This window comes from Mirounga leonina, unplaced genomic scaffold (assembly GCF_011800145.1).
Source record: "Mirounga leonina isolate KUSES-001 unplaced genomic scaffold, KU_Mleo_1.0 Mir_447, whole genome shotgun sequence".
Classification (NCBI taxonomy): domain Eukaryota; kingdom Metazoa; phylum Chordata; class Mammalia; order Carnivora; family Phocidae; genus Mirounga; species Mirounga leonina.
The window spans coordinates 14,936,808-14,951,151 of NW_023270757.1; the positions used below are offsets into that span (position 1 = coordinate 14,936,808).

Here is a 14,344-nt window from a genome sequence, read left to right on the forward strand (position 1 = left end):
TGTAAAAGAATTTACAGTTTTTTGTTGATAAGATTATAGAACCTAACTATGTGTATCTTTATGGGGAAAATTTTTAGAGGACCAACTCAAGATGCCAAGATACAAGAGAATAAAAGGATTGATAGAACACCTTGTCCTTTAATTTTAATGCGTTGTACTCTTTCCCCTCCAGAAGCTGATACTCATAATGCTAACTGTATGCCAGGCACTATTCTAAGCCTTCATACATATTTTCTCATTTAATTTCCATAAAAACTTCATTAAATGATATTGTTCCCCAATATATGGATTTTATAGATTTAAAAAACTGAGGCACAAAGAGGTTTATTAACTCGTCCAAGGTCACACAGCTAATAAGTGGCAGGATTAGGAGAAAGGATCTTACAGGGTAGTTACACCACCATTAAAAAGCTATAAAAAGAAACCGGCAGGGTTTAGATGAAGGGGTTGAAGGTAAGTTTAGGAAGAGGAAATTTCTAAATCCAGATAAAGAATGCTTATATGACTTTTCTAGCACATTGACAGAAGAAAATAATGTTTCGAGAGAGTTGTTGCAATAACTAGTAAATTTTGACAACTGATTTAGTATTTAAGCTAAAGGAAAAAAAATAGTCGTTATTGAATTATATGACAGTGTTAAAAAAATTACTAGTATGATGAGAAATTTGCTTATAGGCAAGAAGAATAGAAGGAAAATCAGTTGTTTTGTTAAGGTCAAATTGGTTACTTAGAGATACAACACTCCAGAAACTTGTATAGAATATATTTGCTCAAGACATGCACACTAAGTAAATAAAAAGTCAAATTTAGACTCCATTTCTGTGACTTCACATTCCAGATACTTCCCAGATTCACTATTTAATAATACAAATGCCCTTGGCATTTTATTTTTAACAGTGATTAATGTCTTAGTATCCATTCACTTACTATGATTCCTAAAATGAAAGCACCGAGAAAATAGTGAATGTGTTAGGATAATTTTTTTTTAAGATTTATTTATTTATTTTAGGTGGGGGGAATCTCCAGCAGACTCCGCACTTAGCGCGGAGCCCAACTCGGGGTTCAATCTCATGACCCCAAAACCATGACCTGAGCTGAAATCAAGAGTTAGTTGTTTAACTGACTGAGCAACACAGGCGCCCCTTAGGATAATTTTTGAATGTGGGAAGGTCAAATCTAGGAGGGCTTTGAAATGGAAGTTTGAATAGTTCAAGGGGCCAAAAGTGAAGATAGGCAAGGAAAGCAGGTGAAGGAGAAGGGTAAAGATGAGGAATAAGAAACTGAGGAAAGAGGAGTTGGTTTGGGGATGATAATCATTATTTTTCTAGTTAAGAGATTTATCTCCACATTCTGGAAGACTATAGAGTTCTGTGCCTAAGTTATAATGTAAAATATATTTTTAGTTACATTGTTTTTCTCTCAAGTTGGGCTTCCTTTACTACAGCTATTCTCAACATAGTTTTAAAAAAGCTTCCTTAGGCTGCACTAATTACTAAGTTTTAGTAGTTAAGTTTTTCTTATCTATTTTCCAGGTACAAATTGACACTCACTTTTTGCCCATGTCTATGTTTTAGGCCCAAGAATTATGTTGAATTATATTCTTCATATGCTTTAAGTGACTTCTGACTTTAGTACACTCCTAGATCTGAGAATTGTATTCTGTTTTATGGGACCAGGTAACTTAGGGCAGTGGGGGTAAAGACCTGGAGTATGATCAAGCATGTGTTAGAGGAACAGAAGCCCACTGGGGGGCAGTATGTAACTTGCCCTGTATATATCTTGCCCTGGAACAAAAACAAATTACCAAATAAAGACTGTGGTTTTGTAGTATCCCATGCTCCATTTTAAAAGTAGTATCATAAAAAGGAAGAGCCAATTTTTACTGAAGAATACAGGAAAATTTGTGTTCAAATTGTTATGAGGGTATAGACTGAAGATACTAATAGTACATGCAAATCTTCTAATCCTAATCAAAAGGGATGCTCTGAAATCAATCAGAATCAGATTACATTCCTGCAGGTTTGAAAGAATACAATATTTTATCATAAAAAAGAGCACAGGTTTGAAGTGTGACAGATCTAGTGCAAATAACTGTTTCAGTGCATATTAGCTACAAGTCCTCCATCAATTTATTTATGTATTGCTATCCTGTTTATCTGTGAAAAATGAGGTAATACCTACCTTGCTGTAGTCATTAAAAGATTAATTGGAATACCAAATGCATAGTACTTAACATGGTGACTGGCATGTGGTAGGAGTCAATAAATGTAACCATGATTTTCGAGAGGTAGAATTACATAATGGAAAGAACTTGGACTTTGGAGTTAGAATCCCTGGTTATGGTGCTTACTTACAGTGTAACACTTGAGTAAGTTAAGTAATCTTTTTGATCTTCAGTTATTCCACATTAAAATGAGGTATTGCCTACCTTGGAGGGTTGTTTTGAGATTAACTGAGGTAATTCGTATAAATTATCTTGCTAACTGTCTGATATATAGTAGAGTCTCAATAAATGTTAGTGGTCTTACTACCATTCCTAGTCATGTGAAACTCTTTGGTAAAATGTGTAAATTATTTAAAGTTGTTGTCAGTGTTTTCTTTATTAAAAAAAAAAAAAAAGACTCAGATGGACCCTAAGAATTATAAGCCATTACCCACTTTCCTTTTCCTATTTCCAGACTGGTGAAATTTCTTTGAAAAGTAAGATTCTTCTCTTTAAGGATCATTTCTCATAACTTTTGTATGAAAAATGCTGTAAATACAAAATGAATAATGTGATGTCTGTTGTCAACAATTCAACCTAGTAAGAATGAGAAACATAAACAGATCATTATAATACTGTATGATAAGTGCTTATACTAATATACGTACAAAGTAGAGTGTTGCACAGAGGACATATGGGCAAGAACTAAGAAAAGGAGTAAGTTAATAAAAGAATTTGAAGAAGGTTAAAAGGTAATACTTATTTTAGACCCTTATCATCATGGCTTAGCTAAGGGAAATAATAACAGTTAACATTTATCACTTAACCATGTGCCTAACAGTGGTCTAAGCTCTTTACATGTTTTCATTTCTTTAATTTTCACAAAGAAATTAGGTAATATCATTATCCCTGTTTTATAGATAAAGAAACTACACAAGGAAATAAAGCAATTTGCAGTTAGTAGGTGATTAAAACTGGTATTCAAACCCAGTAGTTTAGTTCCAAAACTCAAGCTTAAAACCACTACAGAATACTACTTCCATTTACTTAATCACATTTAAGTATCCTAATGACATGGTGAAAGGAAATACTCAGTAACCACTTCAGCTGCTTAATCCATTAAAATAAGAGTGACTTCTAGAGTTAACTGAAAATTTAGTACCTGAGTTTAGTGCCTATGTGGCAACAGTGTGAAATTTATTGGGAATATCAAGGGTGACCTCTATTGTGCTTATGAATACCAAATTAAGTGATTTTTAAAAAGCTAATTAGAGCAGTGCTGTGGGTAGGGGGATAAGGAAGGATTTCAGATCTCCTTCAAATTGTTTTGATAGCTTTCCCAGACTTAGGGCCATTAAATCTTTTCCTATGAACTTTAAAAAATGGTAAAGATAGTTTACAGAGGAAAGGCATTCTTCTGTCCAAATTCATGAGACCCCTTGAGAGGTACCTATTGTACCCAGGTTCGAAATCAATTACTCTAGCTATATTATAGGGATACCAAGAATTTAATCATTTCTCCCTGAATATTGGTTAAGTAGACCACCCACTTACCTATTTTTGTAGAAGTTTAGTTGTCGTTTAGATTCTGTGTAAGCACAGAAACAAATAACAGTGATGAGGAATATGGATATGTTAGGTTATTTTAATTAAAAGTAAATGTCAGATGACAACAGGTTGATACTTACTAGAACAAGACAGTAAAATCCATGTGAACCTCAGCAACGCAAAATTTGCAGTAGTTCAAGCATAGTATACATGCATTTTTACTGAGTCAAAAGTTAGAAATAATCAAATTACAGTTCTGTGATATGGTTAAAAAAGAATACAGGAGAAAATACAATTAATTGGAATTGTGCCTAATGTTGCAATCAAATGACTGTTTGCATGGAAGATCATATCTGTATAGGAACATATTTAGAAAGGAGCAATAGGGATTATGTTGAGCAGAGTTACATTGTGTACTCATTTTCCCTTCTGAAAAAATAGTAACTTTTAAGCTGATTTTAGCTTAGTAATGATTGTGAACTAAAATTAACTTTTAAGTGTTTCTGATTATTTTTTTATTCCCTTACATAGATTTTGCAGCTCCAGGAGGACAGGATTTCCATTTTATAATTCTTTGTTGTCCCCATAAGTTGTACAGTGCCCTGTATCTCATGTTTGTTGAATAATTAACAACCAGTTTATTAACTGATTTTGCTAAGTGCAAGTGGAAACAAAACATACTTTAAGATGTTCCTTTCTAAAAATAGAGATTATGTGCATGTGTGTATCTCTTTTGTCATGTTAAATACACAGAATAGATATACTTCAATATGTGATATGAATTGGATTTCTTTAAGAATGTAGATTTTCCTCAGTATTTTCTGATTGTACAAATGACTAGATGCACTTTTTAAAGGAAGATTTTTACTTTGTTTTAAAACTGGTTATTGAATACTTCAGAGGCAGCCCATTAAGTGAGTGCAGAGCTAAGGGATAGAAAAACCTTGTTTCCTAAGCTGCTGAGAGGATCTTTACATTAGGTTGGCCTTTAGACCATAGTCTTCAGAGTATAGTTTTATGCAAGTTCCTGACTATGGAAGTCATTGTTAAAAGGTAAGATTTTTTTTTTTCTTATGTAATCTCATTTTAAGTTGTGAATTAGATTTTAACTGAGCAGTAGTAATGTAACTTTTTTTTTTTTGCCAAATCTTATTATAATAAATTCTGATTCCATTCAACTCATTGCAGATTTTGATAGTTTGGTTCATATGTAAAGAAACCCGCGTTTGTTAATAATGTCTGTTACAGGTAGTTATAGTTTAATGTTTGCTTTTACTGGGGTTTGTTTTGATTCATCATTTTTATTTGACTCACTAGCAGCCATCTGTTAGTTATATTTTAACTTTCAAGGTTCTATGTAATTTGGTTTTTGTTAATGAAGTGCTATAAACAGTATTGTGAAGTTTTTCTCTTTTAATCTTGAAAGGAAAAAAATCCATATCTAAAAAAGCAATCACAAAGAAGAGGAAAACTGTCACAAAGTCACCTACTGTACCAGAATTCCAGGTAAATGTTTCAATTTTGTCTCAACATTTTTTAGTTTATTTGTTTTAGTGTTTATATTGTTCCTAAAGAGATTGGCTAAATTCCAGTGTAACACACATACTTTCAGTGAAATGTTTCCATCTGTGACTTTTTTCCCTTCAAGTGCAAGGCATAGCTAAGATTGAATCTAATGTTTCAAAATTTTTTACCTTTGTTTTTGTCTTTTGATAGCCAAAAATCTCTGTTTTTTTATATGCTATACTGCTTTGCAGAAGTAGTTTAATAGAATATATATTATATATTAGTAAATATACATTTATATAACATAATATATGAAAGTAAATGTGTACATGAAAGTCTTCCAAGAACAAATCATAATTTGTAAATAATTTGTAAATAAGCAATTTATTTTCATTTATTTGGGCACTGTAGAAATGGTAGACTTAACTTAAAACACGAATCTTTTAACTCTTAGCTATATACGAACTTCAGAGAGAGTATTAAGTAACATTTAATTGAATGGTCTTTAAACATTTCTGCAAAAAGAAAAAAGTATACTTACTGCCATATTATGTGAAGAGCGTTTCATTTGTAGCTGGTACTAGAATAAGCAGAGAATCTCACTTTAAATAATACTTTTATTTTCTATTTTATAAAAGATATGTTTTCTTCAAATGATCCTTTTAAAAAAATTTCTTTGTATTACTGTGTCCAATCCAGTTTCAAAAGTTTTATAATACTTAATTTCCAAAAAATAAGTGATGTTAAAATGAATTTTTGTCAGTCTCAAGTCAAGAAGAAAATAGAGTAATAACTATGAAAATATTGATAATGTATAATGTGAGTTTAATATATATATTCAAAAATGTAGACACATCTATTTTTCAGTAAAAATCTTATTTTTGGAAGTGTTTTTATGGAAGTTACTAGTTGGTAAATTTAATATTTTTAAATGAGCCATGAAAGAAAATAGACATATTTTCTTTTAGTATTTTAGGATAGAATATTTTTAATGACATTCTTAGAATGAATTACAAATACTTTTACAAAATCATTTTATATAATATAACCTTGGTTACAGGATATTTAGTGGAAAATGTGTGTTTACTGTTTTACTTGGAGGACTTTCTAATCATTGCTTATACCTCTTATTCGGTACTTTAGTAGTATATTGTCATTCTGTCACTGATATCAAAGCCTTTTGCTATTTTTCCCATTCACTTTCCCCCTCAAATCCCTTAAAATTCCCCGGGAATGTAAATCTCAGAACAGATCTGGCCTGCTGTTGATATTTGTCTCCATTCCTATTTTAGTAGATGAACTTTCATATGTAATAAGTGGCATAGACAGTGTTTTTAAAATGGCAAATGGTATTCGTTAGTGAGGCATGAAATTAATCTAGTGGATTACATGACCAGCATTCCTTTTTTAAGCTAACAGTTAAAATAGAAAAGAAATTATGAGTGTGTCAGATATAGTAAGGATAATATCGTCTCATGAAACTTTGGTTTTGATCTTTTGTTTATTGTACTGGCATGCAGTGTAAAATACATTTTTGACCATGGGTCATGAGCAAAAAAGTTAGAAAGGCACAGTACTAAGTGATGCTTTATCAGTTACGGACCATTTGCTTACCACTCTCAGAAACTTAAGGTGAAAGTATGAATTTAGCCAAATTGAACTGTTTAAAATAAATAAAAATCCCTTCCTAGTTCTTAAGGTGTCCTAGAATGTGTGTGTGTGTGTGTGTGTGTGTGTGTGTGTGGCTAGGATGGGGAATAGGCTTATGAGAACTGCGATTCTTACGCCTAGTTTATAACATGAATAACATGATATTACTCATAAAGAAAATTGACAGCTGTCTCCCAGGAAATAGGTCATTTGCTTCAAATAAGCAAAGAACAGCAGATAAGACAATATTAGTCACTAGTAAACTTTGTTGTTACAGACAAAACCTATAGTTTCACCTTTCAAAATAACTTTATATATAGTTTCTTTCATTATTTGGAAGTTCCCCACATGTAAGAAACTATTATATAATAAAGAAGCAAGGTTTATTTCCTTCCCAAAAGCTCTAGCAATATGTCATTTAGCACCTCAGATTCTGCAAATCATTCCTTTTTTTTTTTTTTTTAGAGAGGGAGAGAGAGAGGCGGGGGAGGAGCAGAGGGAGAGGGAGAGAGAGTCTCCATGCCCAGCTTGGAACCTGATGTGCAGCTCGATCTCACAACCCTGAGATCATGACCTGAGCTGAAACCAAGAGTTGGACACTTAACTGACTGAGCCACCCAAGCACCCCTGTAAATTATTCATTTTATCCAAGTTCTTTAAATATCACATTTCTAGTATTAGAAATAAAAATACTTTATAGAAAAGTTTAGCTGGAAGATTTGCAATAGGTGCAAAAAATTAGGAAATATTTTTATTTTTAGTATTTAGCATGTTGGTGATTTAAGCTTGTATATCATATTTAACAATTACTTACGACTTTGTTAAATTGACTAAATTATTTTTTACCAGTTTTGTAATATAAGAAAGACTATATATATCTAAAATATCTTATTGCTGAAAATAGTGAAGCTGTTGGTGGATAGATATTAGATCCCTTTTGCAAAACCTGACTTATTTGCCAAAGGACTAGTCCATCTTTAAATTGACTTAAACATGTGAAGAGGGAAATGTGTTGAGGGATTAAATTGTGAAGTTTATTTTTTGTTAAGTCCCAATGAATAAAAAAAAGGGAATCCTGTTTTGACCTCGACTACTTTTTAATGTGGCAATGTTTTTGTTGGCTTTTTTCTTTTTAAATTTTTTTAAAGATTTTATTTATTTGACAGAGACAGCAAGAGCAGGAACACAAGCAGGGGGAGTGGGAGAGGGAGAAGCAGGCTTCCTGGCAAGCAAGGAGCCTGATGCGGGGCTTGATCTCAGGACCCTGGGATCATGACCTGAGCCAAAGGCAGACGCTTAATGACTGAGCCACCCAGGCACCCCCGACTTTTTTTTAAAGCTAGAAATTAACCTTGTCTGCCTATTGGCTTCGGGAGGAATCCGTGTTTACTTACATGTACACCTAATATCTATACCTCAGTTTAGAAAATAATTATCCCACCTTTATTTAAGGTATACACTATAGATATTCAAATGGTGGATTGGATTTATTTTTGTATGTTATTGTAAAGGGACTAACCATATCTGTGCCACTTGTTCCAAGAGTTATGTCAGTGGTTCTCAAACTTTAGGTAGTATAAAAATAATGTGATGCCTTTATTAAAAATGAAAATTCCTGGGTTTTATTTTCCAAGATTTCATCCTTGATTCAGTGGGTCTAGGTGGTACCAGTAATGGGCATAGTGGTTAAGCATATGGATTCTGGGACCAAGCTACATTGGTTCTAGTGCCAGCTTTACCACTAACTGTATTCTTAAGCCCTTTGTGCCTCCAATTCCTCCTCTGTATAGTCGGGTAATAATAGTACCTACTTCATAGGGTGTTGTAAGGATTAAATGATAGAGCTTACTATTTTATTTATTCTTATTTATTTTTTTCAAATAAGCAGGCCAGATGCTTCAGACATAAGTAGTGTTATGAGTAGGAAAATCAATTAAGAACTGGCTTAAAAGCATCTATTATTGACCTTAACCACTTTTTTCAGCTACTTAAGACCTTGAAATAATCTTGAATTTGGTCATATTTCATAAATCATGAAATGTCATGATTAAGCCTACAATAATTTGAAAAGTGAAAAACCAAGTAATATTTGCATCATTGTATTAATCAGAGGGAAAACTTATGCTTAGCCCTAGTGTAGTGTTATGGTGGTTATATAGTTGGCATATAGGGGAACTTAGATTTTTTTTATTTAGCAATAGGTGCAAAAAATTAGGAAATATTTTTATTTTTAGTATTTAGCATGTTGGTGATTTAAGCTTGTATATCATATTTAACAATTACTTACGACTTTGTTAAATTGACTAAATTATTTTTTACCAGTTTTGTAATATAAGAAAGACTATATATATATAAATATTATATATATTATATTTATATAATAAATATAATATCATTTTTCTTAATAAACTTAATTTTTGCCAGAACACCTTTTTTTAAAATTTAATATTTGAAAGAGAAATCTAGTATTATGTGAATTGTCTTTTTGTACACAATTGTAACAAAGTCTTAGAAAGTATTTTTAAAACTTAGTGTGTTTCAGTAAGTAAAGTCTCAGATCAGTTTTTAAAATAATGTAAGAGCCTTGGGGCGCCTGGGTGGCTCAGTCAGTTAAGCGGCTGCCTTCAGTTCGGGTCATGGTCCCAGGGTCCTGGGATCGAGCCCCGCATCAGGCTCCCTGCTCGGCAAGAACCCTGCTTCTCCCTCTCCCACTCCCCCTGCTTCTCCCTCTCCCACTCCCCCTGCTTGTGTTCCCTCTCTTGCTGTGTCTCTCTCTGTCAAATAAATAAATAAAATATTTTAAAAAAATAAAATAAAATAATGTAAGAGCCTTAGTTACCATGACTTTGCTTTTCATTGGTAACCAAGATCTTTGAATGTAATGCATTCTTGCTACTGTTGCATACCTGTGACTTATTCTAAAGGCTGCTTTGCAGAGGAAATCCAGAATCCAGCTGCTAAGACTTACATAGTAGTATTGTTTTCAAACATAAGTATAAACTCACAGATCCTTAACATACCTCTGAAAAAAAACTGTATTTCTCCATTTAACCAGTGGAGAAACTAAAGGATATGAATTAAAGTAACAAATTGAGACCCTCAGTGTAACAAATTGAGTCCAAAATTAAAGTTGGAGTTCGACTGCTTCACTGTGTTAAGGACCTTTTGATTATATTATTTTGAATTGCTACCTCTTAATGTAAATATTTTCAGCTTCAGCTTTTTCATTTCTAACAGTATGGGTTTTACTTCCCTCTTAAAACTCTTTCAATTTTCAAATGTTGTGCATTGAAAGAAACATATCTCGTTAATAAATATATATATCTTGTTAATCAGACTTATTTTTCACATCACACAATGATATCCTATTTGCAGGTTTTGAAGCAGTCATTGTCCTTGGTATGGTGATTATAAGAAATGAGAAGGAATTTTCCTGTCCTCATAGTTTTAAGATGTTAATATAATTTTAGTTTAAATACAATATGAAATTTGAATTTATGCCATGAATTTAATATTCTGCTTACAATTTTTATAATAAAGTGTAGGTTTGTTGTATTAGCATGGTGATGAATGAGAGATCCAGTTTGTTTGGAGCGATTCATTTTAACTTCTGCATTGTTTTCCCTTTGCTTTTTCATGTAATTTACTATATTGCTTTAGTTTTGTATGCTACCTTATGTCCTTTTTGGAACAAATAAAGTAATTGTTTCTCAGATCTATTGAGTATAAACCCAAAGGGCACAATTTATAGTGTGAAGTAATGATAAAGTAAGGAATGATTTATTTTGCAATTTTTCTGAGATGTGGTCATTGAATTCTTTTGATCTCAACACAACCTTCCCTCTCCCTCTATATATACACATTCCTGCTTCATGAGTTGAAGAGAGGGCCTTTTAATATTTACCATTGAATAGAAATGAAAGTTTAGGTATAAAATAAATTCTAAAACTATAATACATGTTCTATTGTTATTAGATTTTTTGTTTTGTTTAGAAAGACCCCTTAAAGAATATGTTATATCAGGAGGTGGATGAGTCCTATGTTCTCTGGTCTCCTCTACCAGTGTGTCATCTTAGGTTACTTTACCTCTGTTAGTTTTAATTAGTTTGTATATGAATTGGAGAGATATCTTTTTAGTCCAAAAATTACATATTCTTAGTACTTCTCAGCTCTAAGATTTATGATTTTGTGGCGCTGTCATGGGTTGCCTCAAGTGAAATGTTAACTTGAGGGAGAGAGTGAAGCCTTCAAGAGGTTTTCCTGGGGGATAAAACTCTTTTTGTAATTTCTGCAGTATGACTGAAAACCTCTCATGAGTGTTAGCAGTGTGATCTAACTGTAATCCGACCTGCTGTGTAGCTTTCCTTTTTTACCCCTGTAGGCCCTGAGCCTCAGATATGTTTTTCAAATTCAAGGTAATAAGGAGGTTTTAATAAGTTGTTTTGCTTTGTTAAAAAAAAAAATGCTTCTGTTCTCCTTATGTAGATGAACTTTATTATAGGATTGATTCTGTTTTTAAAAGATTTGAAGTTGAGTCGAGTTTGAAGGCCACACGTATGCCTTACTATGTAAAAGAGAAGGAATAGAGGGTATATTGGCATGAATCAGATTGTTTTCTCTTTCAGTATTAGTAACACAATTAGAATGATGTTCCTACACAAGAATTTTCTCAGAGCTTAACTTGGCTCTATATTTTGATTATCTGTATTAGGTATATCTATTTGTACAGAGTATAGAAAGAGATTGTAAATTGTTATGTAGCTATTCATTTTAAGAGAAATTCAAAGTAAATATTGCTAAAAATATTTCACCCTCAAATTCAACAAAATTTACGTCTAAGAGTCATGTCATTTAAGGAATACTTATCATTGTGCATTTAATTCAGCATTTTATCCCCTATTTGGAAATTAGTCTTTTTGAATCTTCATCTTCCTTAGCTACATAGTACCAGAATGTTTCGGAGCCATGTAGATTTGGAATTCATAATCATTTAGTACCTTACTGTTTAAAAGTATGATCTGCAGCCCATACCTGGGAACTTGTTAGAAATACAGAATCTCAGGTCCCACCTCAGACCTACTAAATCAAAAACTCCATTTTAACAAGATTCCCAGGTGATTCTTATGCACATTAAAGTTTGAGAAGCACTGATTTACTTACTAACTAGGTAAGCCACATCAAAGTACTGTTTTATATAGCTCTTAAGTTGTGGAAATAATTGAGTCTGACTTCAGAACTGTGTTACCTCTTCCTTTAAATAGAATATAAATATTTATTGATCCCATGACTTGAAAGATTTTAAGTGTCTTAGTGTGTCTAGCTAGTTGCAGTATGTTTTCATTGTTACTGTAAGTTTCTACAAACTATATATGCAAAATGTACCCTTATTCCTTGTATAATGAGACATCTAAGATGCAAGTGAAAATTCCTCTGAGCTTTGCCATATGTGCAAATGAGAAATCTGTGCTGTGATATTTAGTGCACCAAGTTAAGTGAAAAGGCATGTAAACATCTGCAAGTTCTGGGGCAAATTTGACACAGTGGTCAAAATAGCAGATTATACAATGGAAGTTTAGTTCCCGCTGAGTACTTACTAAAAATCTGATATGGGGCCAATAAGATAGAAGATGAAGAGATTACCAAGTTCTAGAGGGACTCACATAGTTGTCCAGTCCACTGCCTATCAGCATTTCTTCCATAACTCTAGATCTGGCAAATGGGAATGTGTAGTTTATAATAAATATCAGCAGCACTGTCCTACTACATCATTATGTACTATTTTCTACTCTGGAATTATTTAATTTGGGTTACTTAAATGCATATTTTCTCTGCATTGTCAGTTCTTTGAGTTTGAAGTTATGTAGACATTTCTAATAATAATTGTTAATACTAATTATATCTGTGATCATTTTTTCTTAGCCTATTAGATTGAACCATATCGCCATTTATGTAGATCAAAGGCATAGCAGTGATTTCATATGGTATAACTTAATAAAGGAAATTTAAAGGAGTCCTACTTTCCCATTTTTGTCACAGTAGTCACTAGGAATGATCTTGTTGTAACCCCCTTTTCTTTTGTTGTTTTTGTTTTCTTTTACATGAAATACGCCTTTTAGGAAAACAATACCCTTACACAAAGATTAATGAGTGTAACAAACATGGGCTGATAAAAATCTTATGGTGAATTAATAGCTTTATAAATGTATTTTTTTTAAATTATCACAGTATAAACATTACAGGACTTTCATTAATGTAAAACTTCCTCTTTATGTGCTTGTAGTTTTGTTTTAGAAACCTGTTTCTTTTTCATTATAGATTTTTTAAAATAGCTTAAATTATTTTAGGAAAAAAGTTCAACATATTGGGAAAAACTATAATTTTATAAGAACTAAAATGTAGTTATTAATATTTTGTTGTTGCTGACACTTCACTGTTTAAAGCTTTAGTAGTTAAGACAAACTAGTTTGATTATTCATAACTAAAACCCAATTATTTTGGCCATTTGCCAACATTACCAAAGTGAAGTAAAATGAACTGCATAATTATGAAAGGAAATAGATGCTATCTGTGAAGATGGTTTTATTAAAGACTACTAAGATCATATTAAGAATGTGTACTTAATTTCATTTATTCTTTGACTATATTACAGACAGTGGAAATCCTTCTTTCTTAGCAATATAATTAGTTTAATCATATAGTTAGCAAACCAAATCAAAGGTATAATGACAGGGATGCATTTATTCACCAACTAGGAGACTGCCTGATGAAGCATTTCTTAAAGGTGATTTAGTAACCTGTGAAATCTAGGGTGAGTTTCCAGATCTTTGTCATTCTGGGCTGAAAGTTAATAATGTTAAGAAAGTACCTGGATTATAAAGCAAGCTGAGAACAGGGAGTTGTGGTATGAAACCACCAATGTTGAAATTTCAGCTATTTTTATCCTAAGCCTGAAGTTCATACATTATAAAAATAGTATCTTTTAAAATATAAATTTGTGGGGCTCTCTTTGCTTTTTGCTCTTACAAATACAAATAATTGTGAATTTAGTGTATGTTAAAACTTCTGTTACCACATTTTGGGTGTTTTATATTATGTGTTATCAAGCTGTGTTTTTGTGTTTTATTTTAGCTTATTTGCACTAATCTTGATGAACTCAGGGAATTAATCACAAAAATCGAGAATGAACTCAAAGATCTGGAAAACAGTAGAAAAAAATCGGTAGGTGTTGATCCAAAAGTTCTATCTATTATTGTCAGCATTAAAATTTATTCCTGCTTTTTTCTAAACCTTTTTTTTTTTAAATCTTGTTCTCCTGGAATACATAAAAATTTGCAATGAAAAATAGAAACATTGTTCCTTTTATTTCTCCTGTGTGGTCTAGTTTTCATTTTTCATAGACAAAAATGCTACCAAGGCAAGTAAATTAATTTTGTTTGC

At 32.1% G+C, this 14,344-nt stretch overlaps 1 protein-coding gene across 1 annotated transcript in view; it reads left to right on the forward strand.

Moving 5' to 3' along the window:
• KIAA2026 (KIAA2026 ortholog) overlaps positions 1–14,344 on the forward strand; it is a 160,904-nt gene that overhangs the window by 108,399 nt on the left and 38,161 nt on the right. Inside the window, exons 4-5 of the mRNA XM_034988021.1 lie at positions 5,178–5,257; positions 14,036–14,125. Of these exons, the coding sequence (XP_034843912.1) occupies positions 5,178–5,257; positions 14,036–14,125 (170 nt within the window). The remainder of the gene's footprint in view (positions 1–5,177; positions 5,258–14,035; positions 14,126–14,344) is intronic.